The 23,149-nt window shown below is 41.6% G+C and overlaps 1 protein-coding gene across 22 annotated transcripts in view; it reads left to right on the forward strand.

The window, feature by feature from the left end:
- TCF4 (transcription factor 4) overlaps positions 1–23,149 on the forward strand; it is a 410,485-nt gene that overhangs the window by 353,171 nt on the left and 34,165 nt on the right. For 21 of the 22 annotated variants that reach the window (XR_010025561.1, XM_063128224.1, XM_063128230.1 and 18 more), the window contains 4 exons: positions 4,592–4,659; positions 6,996–7,074; positions 11,309–11,385; positions 14,981–15,184. Coding sequence is in view for 21 of the 22 variants with exons in the window: in XM_063128224.1 (XP_062984294.1) it covers positions 4,592–4,659; positions 6,996–7,074; positions 11,309–11,385; positions 14,981–15,184 (428 nt within the window). In the remaining variant the exon portion in view is untranslated. The remainder of the gene's footprint in view (positions 1–4,591; positions 4,660–6,995; positions 7,075–11,308; positions 11,386–14,980; positions 15,185–23,149) is intronic. The other variant, XM_063128235.1, reaches the window with a different exon arrangement.

Raw genomic sequence — 23,149 nt, forward strand, 5'->3', positions numbered from 1 at the left:
TAAATGAAAATTACGCAGCAGACAAATCAATGAGACACTGGAAAAGAAATGTCTTCAGGTAGTGGTAAGAGGCAATCTAACCTTGAGGGATAAGGTGTTCTACATCCTAAGTGCCACAGCATTCCTAGGGATGCACAAAAAGGCTTCATACTGTGACTTTAGCAAGCAGGCAGATTCATAAACAAACACATACCGGAGGCAGTGAGAGATAACCCTTTAGGTATTATGCCAGAAATGTGGGGGATTAAGCACACTGCATTACCCATTACAGACTCATTCCCCTAGAAAATAGTTGTGTTTACAGAGTGTGACATGTCCCCATCCCAAAATATGTTCACATCATTAGGATGAGCTTGCTTAGCAATCCTGATTCCTCCCATTTCCACATTTTCAGAATTGCATCAGCCGCCATTTATAACAGTTATCAATCCCCAGATGCCCTTGTTCCCACTGATGACCAAGAGCCTTGTTAGACGAGGGGTTAGCCCGGTACGAGGCCCAGGCTCGTCCTTGTGCATCCAGATGATGCACAGGGGATTCCAGGCTCAGGCAGGGGTCAAACCTCCCTGCCCCCGGGGTAACCGGCACCACTTGTGGCCCGGTATTTCCCACGGTCTTGGGCTGAGCCCGAGACCGCGGGCGTGTAGCCTGGTCCGCCGCTTTTTCCGGCTACCGCATTTACACACGAGTAGCCGGGAAAAGCTGCGGACAGTGCGCAGTGCTCCACAGGAGCTCTGCAGCCATCAGGGCAGGGTGGGGAGATGGGGGGGAATCGGAGATTGCGGTGGCGGGGTGCGGAGATTGCGGGGGGAAATCACAGCCAGGGGGACGGGGGACCCTATTTTCCGCTGGTGCGCTCCTGCGCATCCGGCCCTTTAAGAGGGAAACAAAATGGAGGACGCGATGGGGCTTTCCTGCAGCCCATCACATCTGATGTGTGGATTGGAGCAACAGCCCGTGCTACTTGTACCGCGGGCTCGCCGCTCCTCCAGCACCGATTCCAAGGTAGGTCTAGCAAAGCCCCAATATTACATGGAGTCATTCCCAATATCAATTTGTTCACTTGGAAAGATGAGTGTGTAGTGTTTTTCCGTACAGTACCTGGCTTGCTTGCAATTCTCATGAGGCGCCCCTATGTATGCAGCATGAGGCAAAATCATGCAGCCAGAAACAGAAAAATGGGCTCAAGTTACAGGAAGCCAGATTCTGGCTGGACATCAGGAAAACTTCCTGACTGTTAGAGCAGTACGACAATGGAACCAGTTACCTAGGGAGGTTGTGGGCTCTCCCACACTAGAGGCCTTCAAAAGGCAGCTGGACAACCATCTGTCAAGCATGCTTTAATGTGGATTCCTGCATTGAGCAGGGGGTTGGACTCAATGGCTTTATGGGCCCCTTCCAACTCTACTATTCTATGATTCTAAATACAGTAAATTTACAGCTATTTACTATATTAAATATTAATAAAATATTAATCCGTGAGCCCCTGCCAAAGGAAGTAAGGCAGGTGGCTACTAGGAGGAGGTCTTTCTCCGCTGTGGCACCCCGGCTGTGGAATGAGCTCCCCAGAGAGGTCCGCCTGGCGTCTACACTGTACTCTTCTCGTCGCCAGCTGAAGACCTTTTTATTCTCTCAGTATTTTAACACTTAATTTTAACTTAAATTTAAATTTTACTGTTCTAACTCTGTATTTTAATCTTATATCAATTTTGCTGCGTGGTTTTATCCTGGTTGTGCTTTTTATACTGTATTTTATATTTGTGTTTTTAACCTGTTGGTTGTTTTATTGTGGTTTTCATTTTTGTGAACTGCCTAGACCTTCGGCTATTGGGCGGTATAAAAATGTAATAAATAAATAATAAATAAATAAATAAATGTGGTATTATCCAGTTATAAAAAAGGAAGGGCCCAATGCTTGTCAATCATCCCAGTTCTATTGCACTAATTGCCAATAACACTCAAGGACAGGAGGAGGTTACTGCTCAGTGAGCAGTTGAATATGAATGAATACTTCATTCATGAATGAATAGTTTATTTTGGTCACAGACTAGTATAACAAACAACAACAGCAATAAATACATAAAATCCTTATATTAGACTCAAGAGTTGCAACCCAAATCTAAAGTGTTATCATTCAATAAAACCATTCAAGATCAATTTCCATTGGTGTATGACAGCTGCACAAAAACTGGCCACTTTTAGAGTATCGTGAAGATCCTAATCTGGCAATAGATACTTTAGGTAATATTCATCAGATCTACCAAGGATTCATTGTAAGATAGGAGTAATAAATGATTGGTTCAAATCCTGGTCAAAGGAGCAGGAGAACATGGTCTACCATGGAATAAAATACTGTCTTTACTGGATACTGGTTTTCTTATATCCCCACAAATGAAAGAGCTAGGATCTTTCCATCTTTAAAATCTGAACTTTCCAGGGAAGAACCAGTCATATCTCAGAAGGGGGTAATTATTTTTTTTGCTTGAGCCATTTGGATCTATCTTTCATCTTGGGAGGATGGCAAGTCCTATTTGTGGCCATTGGTGTCAGTTTTCCAAATGATTTCTAATCAGAAAAAAAACTGGAATCCCCCCCCCACTCCTAAATCTATCAAGAACTAATTTAGCATGTCTTTCTGATTTTAAATTTGGTAAACAAAATTAAAAAAGAAGTATGTTGTATTAATTACACATGTTGTGTAAGTAGTTTTTGCAGTAGCTGAAAGTAGTAATGGGCCGAAATACCAACCCTAGCCATTTTTGTCACTTTCGAGGTGGTGGGGGTGAGGTGAAAGGTTTTTTTTTTAAAAAAAAAAACTTTGGAGGGTGGGTAAAATTATAGAATTTTCCACTGGGGTAGGTCAATGTACCAAAATAAGAGACAAGATGGCAGAAGGTTGTGACCAGGACTGCTCCTCCATCACTTGAATTGGCAACAGAGCGGGGGGGGGGGGGGGGGAGGTTCTGTAAAAGAAGGACCTGAAATGCCCTGCTACCTCACTGCTATCATGTCAAGTTAGTCCCCCCTGAAAATTATTAGAAATTTGCTCACCCTTTGAAAGCCACAGAAAATTCCCCTCCAATGTAAAAGGTAATTCTTTAGCTCAGCTTCAGCCAAAAGTAGATTAACTGAAATATGTCATGGAGGTGCACTTAAGCTGCAAACCTGCTTGTAGGCAGCGGTGGGTCTCTGACAACAGCAGCTCCAAATGATCTAAGGCCCTGCCCGTCTTATGCCAGTGAGGTGAAGGGGGAGCAGGTTTTTTGTTTTTCTCTCCATCCCTGGCCTTTTAAAAAAAAATCCTGTTGAAGGGAGGGAATTTGCCTTCAGAACCACCCACCACTGGAATGCAAGCATTTCTCCAGAACTGAATTTGGCCCTCATGCTGAAAGAGGTTCAACACTCCTGGCATAGAAGTTTGACCTGTTTATTAAGTGGGTGATTCTATGTTTATAAAAAGATGAGATCAGTTGAGAGCAGCCTGATCACCTCTTCTTTTAAAGAGATTAATAGCAGCCTTTCTCTCAAAGAGAAATTGATAGCCTCCTGCATTTATCCGGCATCCCTTTTCTATTAGATTTAATAAGACAAGAAGGGCAAAGGCTGAACCTACAAGTGCTTGGACAAACTTGGTTAAGTATGTTGTCAGCATCATCAGGCCTCAACAACTGAAATGCCTACAACATAATTGGAGCAGACTATGTTCTAGACACCCCTACTGCTGGAACTGCACTAACTGTAAAGTCTCAAGTCATGATGGATGCAAGGCTCCTGCAAATTTGTCATGGCCTGCAATTGAGGGATACAACCAAGTCTTTCTCTCTCTGGGTCTTCTAACAGGCCCCTCAGCAGTTGGAAAGACTCTGCTGGTAGTCAGGATTTGTTCACTTCCCCATAATGGATGAGTGCTTCAAGTTTTCCAGGTCACTTGTATTATGACTCTGGATCCAGGGTAGTTTGTCTCTCTGATATGATTAAAGACAGGGTGGAGGCAGTGACTAAGTCCTTACTATCAATGGTCAGAGCCCTCCACCTATCCTATGCCCTGCCAGCAAGAGCCACACAATCCGAGAGGAGAACTGCCATTAAAAATACAAAAATCAGCTTGATCTCCTCTTACCCATCTAGCTGACCTACCTTTCAGTGATAACCAGAGGATACTGCACAACCTGGCCTCTCCTCTCCCTTCCCTGCCCACCAGCACGCTCCCTTTCCTCCCTCTTTGATTTCTCTTGTAAGGTTGCCATTGCGACTGGGAGGAAGGGAGAGAAGATCCATGATCTTATCTCCTCCTCCATTGTTGTAACTCTGTCTAGCGGCCTTAAGATTACTCTTTAAGAGACTATGTAGTATTTGACTGATATTCGTTCTCCCATGCATATGCACCTGAGACTGCAAAAACACCTATCTCCTCATTGCAGGGAGTAGTGGATGGCTGAATCCCGTAGTTCCTTTATTTGAACCTGAAGTCATTTGCAGTTCATTTCTTCTTGAAGGATGCATAAGGAACATTGGTGGCTGGGATACGTTTGAAATCTATCTTAGCAAACAGAATCCTGCCTTGCTTTATGTTCATTCTTTTGTTTTTCAGCAAGCAGAGGAAGTGGAGCAGCAGGAAGTTCACAGACAGGCGATGCGTTGGGGAAAGCACTTGCATCTGTAAGGAAATATTTGCTTTGGGATCACTTGTGTAAAATGAACTTGGGTCAGAACCAGCTACCAGATATTTAGGAAAGTGAGCGCCAAGCAGGGTTGATTTCATTATTGGCAATTAAAATAATGTAACATAAAAGTAGTGTTACCCTCTATACAAATCTCTCCGGAAAACCAATAATTTACAGGTGAATTGTTGATTCCAAGTGGTGCTTTGCCATCTTCCATTCATTTGAAAATAATCAAGAATTTTACATGATGTCACTCAGTAGCAGAATTTGTTCTAGAGTAATTCTTGGTATTGCTTCTCTTGTTACATTTGAAAAACAACATGGGTTCTCAGACATCTGCTTCTGTGAAAACCTTGGGCTCATCTTCACTTTAAACCTAAAGCATTTTGAAACCATTTTCAGTGATGTGTTTTCATCCGAGTATCACTGGGAGTCCTATTTCTTGTAAGGCTGCAGACCATTCTGCTTGGACTCCCTATTCCACAGTTAGTTTCCAGAGTTCCTAAGGAGGAAGCCATGAGAGTGAACCCATTTAAGTTTGTGGAGTGGATATACCCTTGAAGTTGGAACTATAATACTTGGGTTTATCCAAGAGACTGGAAAGGCCATGTCCAGAGTTGTCCCAACACAAATCCTCTCCACAAAAATGAGTGCAGCTGTGACTTTCAAATGTAATTTGAGCAGTGAGCCAGAGAAAGAATTCATTGAAAAGGGATTTGGCTTTCAGTGTTGTGTTTTCCTTTCTAGCCTCGGGGACCTTTAAACGCTGCCTTACTGTGCAGGAGCTGCCTCTCTGCTGGGACAAATTTTTAATGACCCGTTCTCATGGGCAGTGGCCAATCAAGTGAGCCTCTCGACAGAATTGGCAGCACCTGCTGGGTACCAATTCTGTCATCAGGAACTGCACCATCAGCCCCAGATCCCATGTTTTGAGTAATTTAAAGGTTGTGCTATCTGCACAAGAACTACTCTTGGGAAAGCGGTTCCCGCACAGCCAGGGTAGTGTTTAAAAGGTCCCCCAATCTGTTCCTTTGCAGCGGTTGATATTTAAAAGTCAGTGTTAACCTCAAATTGCCTTCCACTAATTTTATTTATTTATTTTCCCTTCTCTCAGGTCTGGATAACAATTCTGTATTTAAAATAATGCTGCAAAACATGGCTATATGCTGACTTTTAAAAGAACCATCATTGCAATTTATTTTCTGGGCAGAGTGGGTTCCGCTGAGTTCTCATGAGAATTGACATTTTCCATGTCCAGCTAACATATGTTACAAAGGCAAAAACTAGCACAATTCCCATGTAATAGCTACAGTACAAAATCTACTTTAACTGGTGCCCTGAAGCATTGATTAACATGGGAGAGGATCGGGGGTTAATTAATTAAATTGCCTATGTAAAACCCAAAGGAAGTGTTCACATTTTAAGCTTAAACGGTAGACAGTATGAGTTCCCAGCGTGCTGCCCATTCCCTGATAATTGTTTGACGTGATAAGAGTCAATGATCGCTATGACATCAAATCATGTCCTAAGTGATAACAGAATTTTACCTGTTCAGATATTAAGTAACATCATGTAAGTCTCACCTGAATAATGTAATAGATGAACTCAGCCTAAACAGGTAAACACTGTACCAAAATCAACACAAAAGCCAATAATTCTCTTCTCATTGCAAGTTCTATATCCTTTGCAGTTTGCTGTAATAAATATTGCCCACTGTGCTTTCTGTTGTAGTTCTTAAAGAAGTTTACCTTAAAATAGAATACTTCTCAGAAACCTCTTTTTTGTATTTCTATGTAAAGCAGCATGTAAAATATATTTTCACCATAGGGCAAATTACAAAGGCTGTTAAAACTTTTATAAATAAGGAGGAAAAAAGTGTTACAATTAGAACTGTCACTTCATCACAACTGTCTGTTTCTTCAAGATGTATTTGTCATGCTGTTCTGATTCTTCGTAGGCCTGATCTACACCAAGCAGGATATTGCACTACGAAAGCGGTATATAAAAGGCAGGAGCCACACTACTGCTCCATAGCAGTATTGAAGTGCACTGACAGCTATTGGGGCTCTTTGATACAGACCATAGACCGCTTTCATACCACTTTCATGGTGCTATATCCTGATCGGTGTGGCTCCTGCCGTTTATATACCGCTTCCATAGTGTAATCTGCTTGGTGTAGATTAGGCCATAGTGTATTTTTTGTGTTGTGAGGTAATGATTTTAAGGAAAGAAGAGGTTTTTTGCCCTATTCCCTAATTAATAGAAGCACCATACCTCTGTCTGCATCCACTCATAAATGGCTTTAGATTAATTCTTTATCATCTTTTAAAGATCTACTCTCCAGACCACACCAACAACAGCTTTTCATCAAATCCTTCAACTCCTGTTGGTTCTCCCCCTTCTCTCTCAGGTATTGTGGTTAAAATTATATTTTACTGAACATTTCAATTCCATAAAATAGTAGGAGATTCCTAAATATAACCCTACTATATAAAGTAGGAGAGCTAAATTACGCTAGAAAGAGAATCAGACTGCCACCATATTAATGTTTGGGGAATTGCCAAAGCTCAGTAGTGAGGTGCAAGCTTTGCATGCGGAAGGCTCTAGGTTCACTCCCTGGTATTTCCAGGTATGGCTGAGGAGGAGGGTGGAGGGGAAGCCGGCCTGAAGCCCTGGAGAGCTGCTGCCAGTCAGTATTGACAATACTGAGCTAGATGGACCAGTGGTCTGACTCAGTATAAGAGAGCTTCGTGTGTTCTTAATAATACACCAAGGCTGGATTTTGTACACCCAGAGTTGGATAGAAACACAACCGAAGCTACTCTAACTGGATGCAACATGAATCCTATTATTATTATTATTATTATTATTATTATTATTATTATTATTATTATTTATTTATATAGCACCATCAGTGTACATGGTGCTGTACAGCATAAAACAGTAAATAGCAAGACCCTGCCGCATAGGCTTACATTCTACTAAAATCATAGTAAAGCAATAAGGAGGGGAAGGGAATGCAAACAGGCACTGGGTAGGGTAAACAGGCACAGGGTAGGGTAAAAGTCCTAGTTTCCTATCATCTTTCACAAACTAGTGATCCCACCATTTGTAGTTTCAAAGGTCACTTTATTACCACCACCACCCCAAAATGGAAGGGAACCTTCACAGCGGCCATGTAAACAGTTCTAGTGAAGCAGATGGTCTCCTGTGGAAAAAGCTGTTGTGGCCTTTGCATCTGGGAAGTGCCAAATTGAAAGGGGAATAGTGGCAAACCTTGCCAAGCCTACACAACTAAGGTGTGATTCCCACGGCATTCTAAACAGCTCAGTTTATCAACCACTTTCTCTTCCAACCTGTCCCGTCACCAGAAGCCAGAGGGTTAGTCCGGTAGTCCCTAGTCTGCCCAGTCCTTCTGTACATCTCTTAGAAAAGAGTGAGTTGTGCAGTAAACAACCTTGGTGCTGAAGAAATATCCTGATTACTAAACATCCCAACATTTAGGGCCAGTTCAGATGTTTTTTGAATTCATGTGTTTTACCATGTGGGCAGTAACTACATGGTAGCTTAGCTGTGTCATGGGTCAGGGAGAGCTTATGTGATATGAAAGACAAGTCAAGTAATATTGGGCTGAATCCAATGTTATGAGAGGGTTACATCATCTCAGCAAGAATTTCCCTTCCCATTCTCCCCCTTACAGCCCACACACACACACACACACACACACACACACACACACACACAGATCCACAAAATCTACTTGGAGAGTTTCCCCCAACCCTTCTGAACAGATTTGGGTGGCTTCCAGGGACTGCAGGTGAGTGGAAGAATGAAATCCATCCGCAAAGAACATATTGGATGCAACTCAGTGTTCCACTGGGCTTACCAGTTTTCAGAAGCCCATTCCCATGCATATGCACCCAAGAGTTAAAGGCTGTATTAAATGAAATATAAATCCCTTTGGGTTTGAGCCAAACTTCATTATATTCATATTAGGCCCATTGAAATCTATGGGGCAGCTTAATTATTGCTAACTTAAGTTTCAATGGGTCTACTCTGAGCATGTCTGAATCCAACACAGTATCCCTTCATTGCAGGGAAAAGTGAATGACTAAATGGGAAATGCTGTGGTTATTTGCAATACAAGATCTGCTTTTAATCCAAAGTGTGGTGTGGAGAGCCAGTGTGGTGTAGTGGCTAAGGTGTTGGACCGGGAGTCGGGAGATCTGGGTTCTAGTCCCTACTCGGCCGTAGAAACCCACTGGGTGACTTTGGGCCAGTCACAAACTTTCAGCCCAACCTACCTCACAGGGTGGTTGTTCTGAGGATAAAATGGAGAGGAGGAGGAGGAGGATGTATGTCACCTTGGATTCATTGGAGGGGAAAAAAAGGCAGGATATAAATGCAGTAATAAATCTGCTTTTCAATTACTCACTTCTTCCTGTGATGAGGCCCATCGCATTGCGTTGTGAGCACGATATGATGGCAGCGGCAAATTATACTGGAGACCTTGTTTCCTAAGTTGTAGGGGTTCGATAGTCTGCAGGAGACCCAAGTAAGAGTTTAGGGCAGGGGTAGGTGGGGGGAACATGTGACCCTCTAGGTGTTGTTGGAGTGCCTCTTCCATCAGTCCTAAGCGGCATAGCCAATGGAGAGGGATGGTGGAAGTTGCAGTTCAACCACATCTGGAGGGCCACAAATTCTTCATCTCCGGTTTAGGGGAAATTAGCAAGCAATTATAACTTTCTGCACTCCTACTTCACCAATACCCAGGAGTCACCGAAACCCTGCATCCTGCAATTCCAGCAGGTGGGGAGAGCAATCCCCAACTTGTCAGCATGGGGAATCCCAAATGAAGTTGAATACAACTAGAATGTGTAAGCTGTTTAATTTCATCCAGCAAAATTTATTTGTGCTATAGAAAGCCTAGGAAACAAGTCACTGGCTCTGCTGTTATTCAGAATTTTATTTATTTTATTTATTTATTTACAATATTTATATACCGGTCCCCATTCAAAATTTCGGAGCAGTGTACATGATAAAATAAAATAAAAACAGAATAAAACACCTTAAGACAGATCTTTCAAAGAAGCAAAATGAAAAGTGAACCTTGAGCTGTGGCTGGTCATTAAGGAAAGGCTTCCTGGAATAATGACGTTTTCAGGAGGCGCTGAAAGGAATACGAAGTTCTTGCCTGCCTGACCTCCAGAGGCAGGGAATTCCATAGGAGGGGGACCACCACACTGAAGGCTCTTCTCCTGGTGGACTCCAATTGGAGGATGGGTCTATATGGAACCAATTTAAGGATCAGTTGTGTCATACAAGGGGGAAATGACATTACAAATGTCCAGATTATTATACTTTATGAGCACTTTCTGCAGGGAGAGAGTTTCCAAAGCAACTTTTGATCCCTGTGTGTTTAATGTGGCTTCATTAGAAAACTGATAGATTACACTGTTGACCCTTTTAAAAGCAGTAAAAACAGAAAAAAAAGAGGGTTGGTTAGTTGAATATTATTATTATTATTATTATTATTATTATTATTATTTATTTATTTATTTATTTATTTATATAGCACCATCAATGTACATGGTGCTGTACAGAGTAAAACAGTAAATAGCAAGACCCTGCCGCATAGGCTTACATTCTAATAAAGTCATAGTAAAGCAATAAGGAGGGGGAGAGAATGCAAACAGGCACTGGGTAGGGTAAACAGGCACAGGGTAGGGAAAAACTAACAGTATAACTAACAGTCTAAAGTCCGAGTAACATCAAGTTTTAAAAGCTTTAGGGAAAAGAAAAGTTTTTAGCTGAGCTTTAAAAGCTGAGATTGAACTTGTAGATCTCAGATGTTCTGGGAGAGCATTCCAGGCGTAAGGGGCAGCAGAAGAGAATGGGCGAAGCCGAGCAAGGGAAGTAGAGACCCTTGGGCAGGTGAGAAGCATGGCATCAGAGGAGCGGAGAGCACGAGCGGGGCAATAGTGTGAGATGAGAGAGGAGAGATAGGGCGGAGCTAGACCGTGAAAAGCTTTGAAGGTCAATAAAACACCACCTTTTTCAATATCGGTAAGAGCCAATGGCTTCAAATGCAAATATTAAAATGCGCACAGGCACAATCCACTAGGAGCCTTTCCTTCAGTTGATGCCTTGAAATGAATGGAATTAATGGAACAGCAGGATGTAGTTTATGTGTTGTTTACAAAGCAATGCTTCATTTTTTAAAAAAAAAATCCATAGGTTTGATCATTTATAATATTGTTACTGAAAAGAGATACTGTTTTCTTCTGCTATGGCTAGAATTAGGCGTAGGCTAGCAGTTCCCTTAGTACTTCTTAAAAGAATGATGCCTGCTTCCATTGGTGACACCTCTCTTTATGATGTAGCTTCTATTAGGCACTACTCCCAAACCAATGAAATCTTGTTCATTAGCCAGTAGGATGGGGGAACTTCTTGACTTTTATCAATATGTGTTGCTGCAAAGGTTTTTTTTTTCCTTAATAAACATTTCCTTTTAAAGTTCTCCATAAGTCTGTTCTTTATGTCTATCTGGGAAATTGTATTCAGGTGTCTGCAGTACTACCCAGAATGTTTGAAAAGGCATTTTGTTTGCATAGTTCCAATGGTAACTCCCATTTTACTATTAGCAGGCACAGCTGTTTGGTCTAGAAATGGAGGGCAAGCATCATCATCTCCCAATTATGAAGGTCCCTTACACTCTTTGGTATGTTTTTGACTGGTGACCTCCTTGGTGTTAGTATTTTACTGCTGTCTACTTCTTCCTTTTCTCATCCACTTTTCTAACACAGGTTTTCGTCTTTCTGGTCATTGCAACATGCTTGGATTTTTTATATATATTCTCTCCTACTACTTCCAAATTTGGTAATATGGGGATCCACCATTAAATATCTTTACCTACATTGTTAATATACACTCTAGCCAATAGTAAAAGCCTAATGCATAGAAATGTGACACAGAATGTAGAGTTAGATGCAGAAGATGAGGATGTGTACCTAGAACAGAGTTGAAAATTGTGCAGAACAAACCACATTGTGTGTTAGGATCACACTTTTATAATAAGACAGTGAAATCAATGAATGTTCTAATTAGGGACTTCAAAGAAAGGATGATAAAAAGAGGGACTTATTTAAATGGAAAAAAATTAGAAGAGAAGCCATCCAATAGCATATTATGGATAAATAGGCAGAAAACCTTCATGAGCTTTGTAGTGCTCCATCACTGATAGTAAAACACGCACATAACACACGGAGTATGTATGAGGACTTCATGAGTGACAATACTAGATAGAATCATGCAAAAACTCAGGATCAGAATATTTGCTTGACACAGGGATGATTTGGATTACAACATGTGGCCTATTAAAGATACCATGCCACTATCACGGGGGAATGTCTGATACCAAACTGTATTGCTGCAATCACATTTAGGATCAATAGTTCATAGTTCATCTGGTTCAAAGTAAATCCATCTGAACCACTTTCTGCCACCAAGTGATTTTTGCAAAATGTCCATTTGAGAAGGAGATGCCTGTGGCTGATACTTCCATGAGGAACGTTTATTGGCATCCTTCACCTATACATGCCCATTGAGCCTAAAAAAAACCCTTCAGCTTTCAGAGCATGTGATGGTAACTAACACGTTTAACTCAACACAAGGTTGGCAACTTTATGTCATGGTAGGAAGGCAGCAGTGCTACAAATTATAGATCTCAGGATCCCCCCCCCCCTCCAGCTTACTGTCAGTAGTCTGGAATTGGCTTTGTTCCTCCCTATATAGAAAGACTATGGGCAGTCAGCCTCTTTTTTCTTCCTAATTAGGTTACAGGAAGAATGCAATTTTTGAGCCAGGATGCAAAGATCCACTTAGCTAGTTTCATGAAGAATAGGGCATTTTGGACTTGAGTTCCTTGAACAATAAACCTACACCCACACCCAATACTAAGTGGCAAAACACATATTTATTTGATTTGATTTGATTTTTATCCCACCTTTCTACCAAACATGGCACTCAAGGTGGCTTACAAGCACTGATAAAAACAACAATCAGCAAATACATTAAATAGGAATTAAATGAAAAGGAGGACAGGGCTCCTGTATCTTTAACAGTTGCATAGAAAAGGGAATTTCAGCAGGTATCATTTGTATGCATGCAGCACTTGGTGAAATTCCCTCTTCATCACAACAGTTAAAGGTGCAGGAGCTATACTAGAGTGACCAGATTTAAAAGAGGGCAGGGCACCTGCAGCTTTAACTATTGCGATGAAGAGAGAATTTCACCAGATGCTGTATGCATCCAAATGACACCTGCTGAAATCCCCTTTTCAATACAACTGTTAAAAATACAGGAGCCCTGTCCTCCTTTTCATATGGTCACCCTGCATTAAAACACAATTAAAAATACAACAGCAAGAGAGTAAAACCAGCATACAGCTCAACAGACTCGCTTACACACTAAAGACATGCTAAAGGATAGCAGAGAGGGAGCAACCTAGCCTCCTTTGGCAGTGGGTTCTACAGCCGGGGAGTGGCCACTGAGGAGGCCCTGTTTTGCATTGCCACCAAACATACCTTCAAAGGTGGTGGTCTTGAAAAATCTTAAGAACCAGGCAGGCTCATATGGGAGAAAGTGTTCTTTCATGAACATTTAACACTAAGGGAGGTTTCAAACATATCTTATGGCAAGGGAGAAAGGAAGGGATATGGTATTCAAAGTAGGGGAGGGAAGCCCCATTAGGTGCAAATAAAATTGTGTATAATAGCTTGTGCTAGGTCCACTTTCCCAGCCTGGTGCCTGCCAGATGTTTTGGACTAAGGCCTAATCTACACCAAGCAGGATATTGCACTAAGAAAGTGGTATGAAAGCGGCATATAAAAGGCAGGAGTCACACAACTGCTTTATAGCAGTATTGAAGTGCACTGCAGGATCTACACTACTGCTTTATAATGGTACTGAAGTTCACTGACAACAGCTGGGGCTCATGGCACATCTATACCAAGCAGGATATAACACTATGAAAGTGGTATATGGGCTGTGTCAATGGGCCCCAACAGTGGTCAGTGCACTTCAATACCACTATAAAGCATTAGTGTGGCTCCTGCCTTTTATATACCACTTTCATACAGCTTTCATAGTGGAATACCTGCTCTTAGTGTAGATGAGCTCTAAAACTCACAGCATTTCTAACCATTGGCCATGCTGGATGCTGGAGCTGATGAGAGTTGAAAGTCCCAAATATCTGCCCCAGTGTTTGCAATAAGGATAATGTAGTTTACTTCAGAAGCATTCTTGGGAATTGTAGAAGTAAAAAAAAATCCTTGGCAGAATGTAGACAAAAGTACACATTGCTGTACTTCATTTTGTCAATTTAAGTAATTCCTTTTTTTTTTTTTTATGAAGTAGCCCATTGAAGCAGACATTACATTTCTTCAAAATCAGTACCACTACTCTTTCTGGCTTTAAACAGTGGGAAAATGCAGTGGTAGCAAAGGAGGCTTCTCCAAAAAACATGCAGGGGGTTGTTTGTGTTGTAGGCAAGGCTGAATTACACAGTTTATCACATGTTTTTGTTTTGTGTGTGTTTTAATCTAACACTGGCTGCGTAACTCGAAGGCTTGTTTATGTGAAGCAAACCCATTTAAGTTGTGCTAATGTTCTGAAAGCTGTTTGGGTATATGTACTGTGGGGAAGAAGGCAGAAACTATGGAAATGAATAGTAACCTAAGACGTTCCTTCTTATTATTTCTTTTGATTGCAAAGGAATAATAGGCCCTAACAAAGCCTGCTAGAGGTCGTAGTGCACAACCTACTAACTTTCACTTGTCTTCAAAAGGATCACTCAGGAATCCCAAGTTCTGGACTGCAACTCAGTGAATTTAAAGATTTTTAAATGTCATAGCAATTTGATATTTCTAAGCAATACAAAATGTTTCAAAATCAGAGAGCAACATATGTACTGTAGAAGTTACGTTCATGAGGAATCAATGAACCTGTTTTGCCCATGAAAATGAAAACTGTCTTTTTGTCAGCAGAACTTCCTTATTTTCCTAGAATGCTAGTTTGGGAATCATTGTTTCAGATAAGGCATTTCAGTTTTCTGCGGTGTTCGTAATGTAAAATACACATTCAGAAATAGCCCACCTACAAGCAACCTTCTTCCCCTTTTCCCTTCCCCTGTCTGGCACGTAGCGATAGAGGTGCTAAATGTGCAGTTCATAATCTCTGTTAGTTTTGTCTTGAGCGTTAAATGGCCCTTCAAATTTGCTGATGCTTCTCTTGATTTGTTTTTCATAAACAAACAGCAAAGCCGGATTGAAGACCGCTTGGAAAGACTGGATGATGCTATTCATGTCCTCCGGAACCATGCAGTGGGGCCTTCAACTACGATGCCCGGTAGTCATAGCGACATGCATGGCTTAATAGGACCCTCTCATAATGGAGCAATGGGAGGGCTTGGGTCAGGATATGGAACAGGTCTTCTTTCAGCCAATAGACATTCGCTAATGGTAAGCTATAAAGATTAAATACTACACTTTAACAAAATATATAATGTGAAGCAATTCAGATTTTTGGACTGTTTTTTCCCCAGGCTTTTAATTGAGGCACAATTTCGTCGCTCAGAAACTATATTGTATATACAGCAGTAGCACTGTACTAATATTTGTTAGTGCAGTAAGATGCTTGAAAAGCATACTCATATTACACAGAGAGTAGTTACTCCTCTATGTATGTTCTAAAGGCATCTGTTGCCTTTATATTGTACATACCATATTTCTTCGATTCCAAGACACACTTTTTACCCATATAAACATCTCTAAAAATGGGGTGCGTCTTAGAATCGCGGGTGCGTTTATTATTTCTTAGAATCAGCGCTTTTTTTTTCCTGTTGGTGGTACTGAAATTAGTGTGCGTCTTACAGTCGATGGCATCTTACAATCGAAGAATTACGGTATTTATGACTGTAAAATCTATTGTTCTCTGAATGTTTTCTGGTCATGCTTTTAATCTCTGATTGGCAAGAGGCTGCTATTCTGTTGCATCAGTCTTTACTAAAAGTCTGTTTTCATTATGATATTTTTGACTGAAATGTATTTGCCTGTTTTTGTATGGCCAATAAAGATTTAGGATGGGAAAAGTGCAAAGGAATAACCATAGTGGTGTTTAATACTATACTAGCAGAAGTCCAGACTTTTGTGGATAGTTGGTGAGTTTTCCTACCCTCTCAGGGTGTCTCTCCTAGTACCCCTGCTTCTTCTGTCCAACAACAGACTGGCAGGCAGCCTTCGTAGCCTCTACTACTCTTTACAGATGAAATACACCTGTCTAACTGCCTCCAAATTCCTTAAGTATTTTTTTAAAAAGTCTGCACAAGCAAAAGGATGGGAGCTTAATCCGCACTCATTCCTCCTCTCTAGAAAAGACTGGTGGAAGATTAGTCTTCTGGACTTTCAGCAAAATCATTGTTTATTCTCCTGAGTGTTATTGCCACATCCTCCTACTGAACATTAGCTGTGCATGCACCATGCACAGACATGAGGTGCCAATGCCATTGTGGCTTACTTTTTTTGAAAAAAACGACAATCTTGTTACTTATTTTTTGGAATATATTTTTAAAGAATATATTTCTGCAAACTAATGATTTTTTTTTAGAGGGTGGGAATTCAACTGCACATCTACAACTTCTGTAAGGGTGCAATCCTCTGTCCCCTAGCCAGTGTCTGGGGGACATCGTATTTTTTGGTTTCTAGGAGCCAAGGTTGTAAGTGACTTCAGAGTTCAAAACCTGCACTCTCCACCCCCTCATAGTTGGTGTGGTTGTTCCCGCGCCAGCTACATCACACTTGTAAACGGAGCACAGAGATGGTGATGCAGCTTCCTGAGAGCATCCTTGCTTTGTTCCCTCCCAGAAGCCCACGCCTAGATGAGTGAAATCTCCCATCTAGGGAAAACACAGGGCAGCCAAAGCACAGAGGCGAAGATTGCCTCCATGCTCTGGCCACCTTGCATTGAGTATCAGCAGCCTCTGACTTAAGAGTCTGCCAACTTATCAAGATAGGATTGCATCCTAAATTAGTTAACTTTGTGGCCCTTTACAGTTGAACTACTGCATGGCAGAAGCATTTAAATCGATCGAGTTGCTAATTCCATGGCCGGCCCCCTTCCACAAGCTTGGGTGTTTAAACATTACCCCAGCCACAAGCCACACAGGAACCGCTCAGACAAAAGCAGTTTCTATGTGACGAGGGTAACATTTTAAGATTACTCCACAATCTATGCAGAGCAGAGTGTACATCTCTTATAATTAAGAATCCTAAATTTTCTCTCCTCTCTTCTTTCTATCTTCACTCAACTTCTTGAAACAAAACTAACTTCATTAGATTTGAAATAATAGTGGATACAATCTCCACGCTTGAAAACAAGACATGGGATTTTAGAGAAAACCTACAGTATGCATATGTTTAAGTGCTTACTTCTGAACACACCTGTATTGGATTGGTCTATGAATCTGGTATTCATAATGTGTTAGACACCATCTTGCTAATAGTTCCAGGATTAAGTTGTTAGGGTTAACTTTTCTTTTTGTTCCTCTATGATAAATAACAAAACACATGCAACAGCACTGTAAAAAATCTACATCTCTGAGATAACATTAAATGTCCAAATGAGTGGTTTACATTCTGTTCTGCTTTTAGACCTGTATTTAGTCACAAAGAATTTGCATGGGTTCCATTTCACTTGACATGTTGTGCTGAGAGAGTTCTAAACAAGTGTTGTCAAAGTGGGAAGCCAGCTGAGAAGAGCCTACAATAGGGACCAATTAGACCTATCACTCTGGCCAGAAATCTATGGCCAGAACATGCACAGAAAAGAAAAGAAAAGCTTGCACAGAGTTATGGAGTAGCCTCGTAGCATTTAGCACAACTGAGGAGAAATGCTGAAAAATATAGGGATTGTTTCAGTAAGGCATTGTAGTATGTAACACTACAGCAGTGTGCTACATTGGGCACTGTATGAAGTAAAGTTACACTTTAAAAGCAAGGAATCTGGGACAGGTGTGCTTGGACAAATACTTGCTTTTAGCCCAGGTTTAATGGTTACAAATCAGTGTTGCTGTATGTAGCCAGGCTCCCAATTCATATCGAGATGAAAGGCATGGGATTTATGGGAGTTATTACCAATAAATTTTGTTTGTTATTAAAGATGGAGGGAGAAGGACCATTTAGATGTAGGAACTCTGCAGAGATCACCTCTTAAAACTAAAGTTAAAAGCAATTGTGTTTTGAGCACTGCATTATTATAAGCTAGAAGCGGACCATTGGCATTTATAGATAACGACATAAATGTTTGCTGGAAATAGTCTGCCCACTAGACTTTTTCCATATCCCCATTCCCTGCTTTCCCAATAAAATTAGCCTGAAAACAGGCATGATTTTGTTTCTGTATAGCAGTTGCTGAGAATTGACAGAAGCATATTCTGGATTGTAATTTAGCTTGCCCTCAGGTGATGCATTATGTATCCCCTGGGATACGTAGAATCTTAAGATTTGGGTGATTCCATGCGCAAACGCATAGCACGTCATGTTTAAACAATACTGCTTTTAATGAAGAAACCTGGCTCTATTAAAAGCCAGATCTGTGACTTGCAACTATTTCTGTGTATCTGCTCTCAATCAAAAGAAAGAAGGGTGGGAGGGGGTCTACTCCCCCTCCCTTTGGTAGCTTTTTTTTTTTTTGCTTTGCATATGTTAAACTGATGCAACATGCACCCAGGGCATCACTTCAGAGAGAGTTGTTCCATAAATATGCACTTCCCTCTTATATGCCAGATGTAGCTGAGGAAAAGACTTTGGCAGGGAGTGGGGGGGGGGGGAGCAACCCCAGAAATGTCAGCTCTGCATATAGTACTTGATGGAAATATCTGACCCTTGAATTTGGGTTGCTGCAATGGGAGAGCAGGTATTTGTCTTCTACTTTCTCGACGTTTGTTTGCTTTGATTATCAAATGGCAATTATGCAGCATATAAAGCACGAAACTTTGTTGCTTTTGCCGTTGAACTGAAGTTCTTGTTTGCTTATTTGAAATTCATAAAATAATAAATGAATCTCAGGCACAAAGTACATTTAAAACGGAAACTTCAGTGAGAGGCAATTTTGGAAATGTATCCACCACTCCACTCACACAGACACACAGACACACAAAGTCCCCCACCAAAGAAAAGCGTTGCATATATCACTCTTCTTTCTCCTTGCGGGATTCCCCCTCCCTCCGCCGCAGTTCCTAGTAGTAGTTCATGGGCAACATTATTCACTGTCTGAAACTAACTTGTGAGAAAGCATCAGGGCTGCTATTTTCTTTCTGGAAAACTGGTCTGAATTTTGAAGTAAAAACACAAGAACAAAGGAAATAGTTTTTGAGTAGAGTCAGTCTTAAGTTAGCCTTTGACCATTTGATACATTCCACGCTGAAAAGGAAGTTGAAGGGGGGGGATTAAAAAAAAATCAAGGAGGACACTGGTAATGTTTTCCACATTTGAATTTTAATACATGAAACAGGCTATAAAACTTTGGCCAGCTGCAGTAAATAAAGTAGCAGTGGGAGGTATGGACCGGAAACTTGTTCAGAATGTGCTGGTGGTGGGAGTTTCTTTGCCCACTGTACACCTTCCTTTGTCAGCTTTGTACCTTCTTGTTGTTGGGGGTGGGAGGTATGGAAGTATGCTAAACGTAATCTGAGATTTTGCCCAGAATGTAAGTTTGAGTTTCCAGAAGTCCTTCCTTATCAAATAACCAACATAAACCCAGTATTAATTTTATTGCTCGATAGCAAGAACAACTAGATTAATAGCAATTATAAAAGGATTAATAACTTATTAATAGTAATAAAGAAAAGCATGTATGCAATGTTCTCTTTCTCTCCTCCTGAGTCATCTTCTAAACTCATCTTTTCCGGGAAGCCTTTGGCTTATCTCCTTAATTCCTGTTGTCTAACCCACCACCACCACCACCCTCAAAAAGCTTCTCCCAGGGCCAGGGGAACCTGCTGAACATTGTGGGTTGTGTATTATAGGGCTGCAGTTGAAGGGGGAATTCACCAAAATAGGAAACCTCCCACTGCAGCCCCATAAAACACAAAGGGAAGGAAAAATGAAAAATCCATTGCATGCGTGCCTTCCGCTCGCGCAATGTTGGCTTCGACCTTAATCCTCATCTTCATCTACAGTCCCAACTGTAATGAAGCCTAAGTATGTGACAACTGAATTTCCTTACTTTCATCCCTTGCTATCCTGTTTTGCTCCATCCTCTGTTGGCTCTCCCACTGGGCTGGTTCGCACCACACCTCAGGCCTCTGTGGTTTAATTTAGATGTGGTGACTGTCATGCCATGCCAAGCACCCATGGTCGCGATTTTTGCGTAGTGCCCATGGGCACTTAGCTTACTGTGGTTTGTCGGGTTGTGCAAACCAGGGGAGCATGGCTTGTTGGGAGTGGGCAGCATGGCTTGTTGGGAGTGAGCAACAACCCAAGAACAGCCCATGGCTTACTTAACAGTTGCTGCCCAGTCCAACACAAGCCACAGCAAGCCACAGTAAGCCAGACACCCACAGGTGCCATGTAAAAATGGCGGCCACAGGCACCCAACATAACACAACAGCCCCCACTGCTAAACTTTGATCTCTAGCTTGTTGGGACAGGGAACTGACGTTTTTTGTTTATGAAGCTCAGATGTGTTGTGTGCATTTATGGTTCTGTATTCATAATAAAAATAAATGATAGATTGTGCTACAGTCCTCAGCTAGGCATGTATAGAAAATCCTTTAACCTCACTATTGGAGTCACTTCTGGGATTTCAAAGAGATCATTACATTATGCCTTATTCTTGTTTTGACAAACCTTACATTTATCTCCACTACCATTCAAAGAACTGCAGGATTAATTATTAGCCAAGGGGTTGTGTGTGTGACTATCTTTGGTCCAATGACAGTTTCCTCTGAAAAGAAGCAGCTTAGTGGTTCCCAGAAACACACATCTCTTTTACCTTCTTACCTCTGGCTTATGGCTGCTGAGTTTCCAGGAACGCGGATTCCACTGTGCTACATAAAATGGAATAGCTGGGAGTTGAGAAAAAGATACAGTAGAATACAAGTTCTGCATTGTTCCACCAGGGCCCAAATCTCTCTTCAACCTTGGCCAACCAGATGCCACTGAGAAGCCCTAAAGGAAGTCATGACTGTGACAACCTGTTCGTCCGGAGATATTGTGCCTTTGAGCATGGAGGCTTTATTTCGCTATCACAACTAATTCCCTTGCTTCTTTTCGTCATTTTGCCAATGTGTCCAACCCTTAGTCATTTAATACATCTCCCTCCACTGACTGATAGTGATCAGTGAGTGCCATTGATGCAACCCATTGTTCTCAAGATGGCTTATAACAATTATTAAAACAATATTATTATGAAATAAAACAATATTAAAGCCCATAGTAGTTGGGGATAATGGGGATTGTAGTAAAAAAACACTTGGAGGGAAGGCACCACGTCAGGGAAGGCTCGCCTGCTAAATATCTGGATAAATAGAATTGATTGTACCTAGTGCCTGAAAGTCATGGATTGAACACCAGGATGATCTCCATAAATGGGGCATCATCAGAAAAAATACCCTGTTCCTTGGTAGCTGTCCTCCTAACTTCAGAAAGTGAGGGCACACAGAAGAAGGCCTCTGATGAAGAATGTAACCATTGGACAGGTTCATATGGGTGCAGGTGGTCCTTCAGGAACCCAGGTCCCAGACAGTTGGTCTTTATTAAAAGGCCTAATTAGGTTTAGCACTTTGAATTGTGGGCAGAAAGAAGCTGACTGTTGGTGAAATTCTTTAAGCATTAGTATGGCAAGTTCAGTCCTATTCATACCAGTTTGGAGAATATTTAAGCATGCAATCAGTCAATATTGCTTCAATCCCTGCCTTTTTTGTGGATTGTCTTATCCTGGGACAGAGGGAAGAGCAAGCAACGCCAGACAAGCTGTTTCCATTTTTGTTGTTAAGGATTTGTTGTTGTTGTTGTTGTTGGCAGTTTCTCAGGGCTGAGAATCCAGTGTTTAAGTTGCCACAAGGATCCTTTGCCATTAACATTCAGAATATTTTCCCATCATTTCATTTATATGAAATGCACCAAGGTTCAAGACCCCTGCCGGAGAAACGATGGGATCTCTAGGTGATGCCTGCAGTCACAACATGGAAGCCATCTATTTACAGTAGTCAACCCTAGTTGGGAACTTGAGTTACCAGGGGCTTCCCAGTAGCTCCACAGCACAACTGATATGGCCAGCAGTAAACTTGGCCAGGGCACAAGTGATGCAGGAGCACCAAGACTCCAACGTACGCTGCCACAGACACTATTAATCATGAGTGAACATCCCTTCATTTGCCTAAAAGGGGCTTGGTCCTTTGCAAGCACTCCACAGGCAGTCATTGTCATGAATAGCATTTCTTCCCCAGTGGAGACACTGGTACTTTTAGTCCCAATGACCTTGTTTGGAGAGGATGCTTTGCCAAGAAGCTGATGCTGCCACCACTGTCTCAACTGTGTCCCTCTTCACCTTCCCTGTATAAGTTGGGTGACCCTTTAGGGCAGTTGGGAAAGTGGTAGCAGGGGGGGAGGTGCAGGTTGAGTGAGGCCCCTGCTCAGCCTTAAACAACTCATAAATAATAATGCTTGTACAAGCTCACCATTCCGATTACTCATGACATCCTAGCTGCTAAGTCATCCTGAAGAGGAGCATGAGATAGGCAGGAGCTGGGCAGCAAAGAGACCTGGGGAATGACAGGGAGAAGCAGAAGGGAAGTTTCTACCTCCATACTTCAGGCATTATATCAGCCCGGAGGCTACGAATTTGCCAAGGAACAGCGAAGCAATCTCACAAAGTAGCTCCCCTATAGCCAGAAGAAGCTTCACACCCTTGTAGAGATACATATTCCTAGACATGCAGCAGATGCGGGTCAGGAAATTGCATGTGTCCAGGTTTTACAGCACACATTCTTTGGCCTTTTTGAAGAAATGTTTGCCCTTTACAATTTACATGGCCATTGTGGGAAACACCCAGGTAGCTGTAGGTCTAATAAAAATAACTTATTATCCTGCCTTTCCACTAACAAAACATATTGGGAACCTTATTTATTTATTTATTTGTTACATTTTTATACCGCCCAATAGCCGAAGCTCTCTGGGCAGTTCACAAAAATTAAAACCATAATAAAACAACCAACAGGTTAAAAGCACAAATACAAAATACAGTATAAAAAGCACAACCAGGATAAAAACCACGCAGCAAAATTGATATAAAATTAAAATACAGAGTTAAAACAGTAAAATTTAAATTAAAGTTAAAATTAAGTGTTAAAATACTGAGAGAATAAAAAGGTCTTCAGCTGGCGACGAAAGGAGTACAATGTAGGCGCCAGGCGGACCTCTCTGGGG

This window comes from Elgaria multicarinata, chromosome 6, assembly GCF_023053635.1.
Source record: "Elgaria multicarinata webbii isolate HBS135686 ecotype San Diego chromosome 6, rElgMul1.1.pri, whole genome shotgun sequence".
NCBI lineage: Eukaryota > Metazoa > Chordata > Lepidosauria > Squamata > Anguidae > Elgaria > Elgaria multicarinata.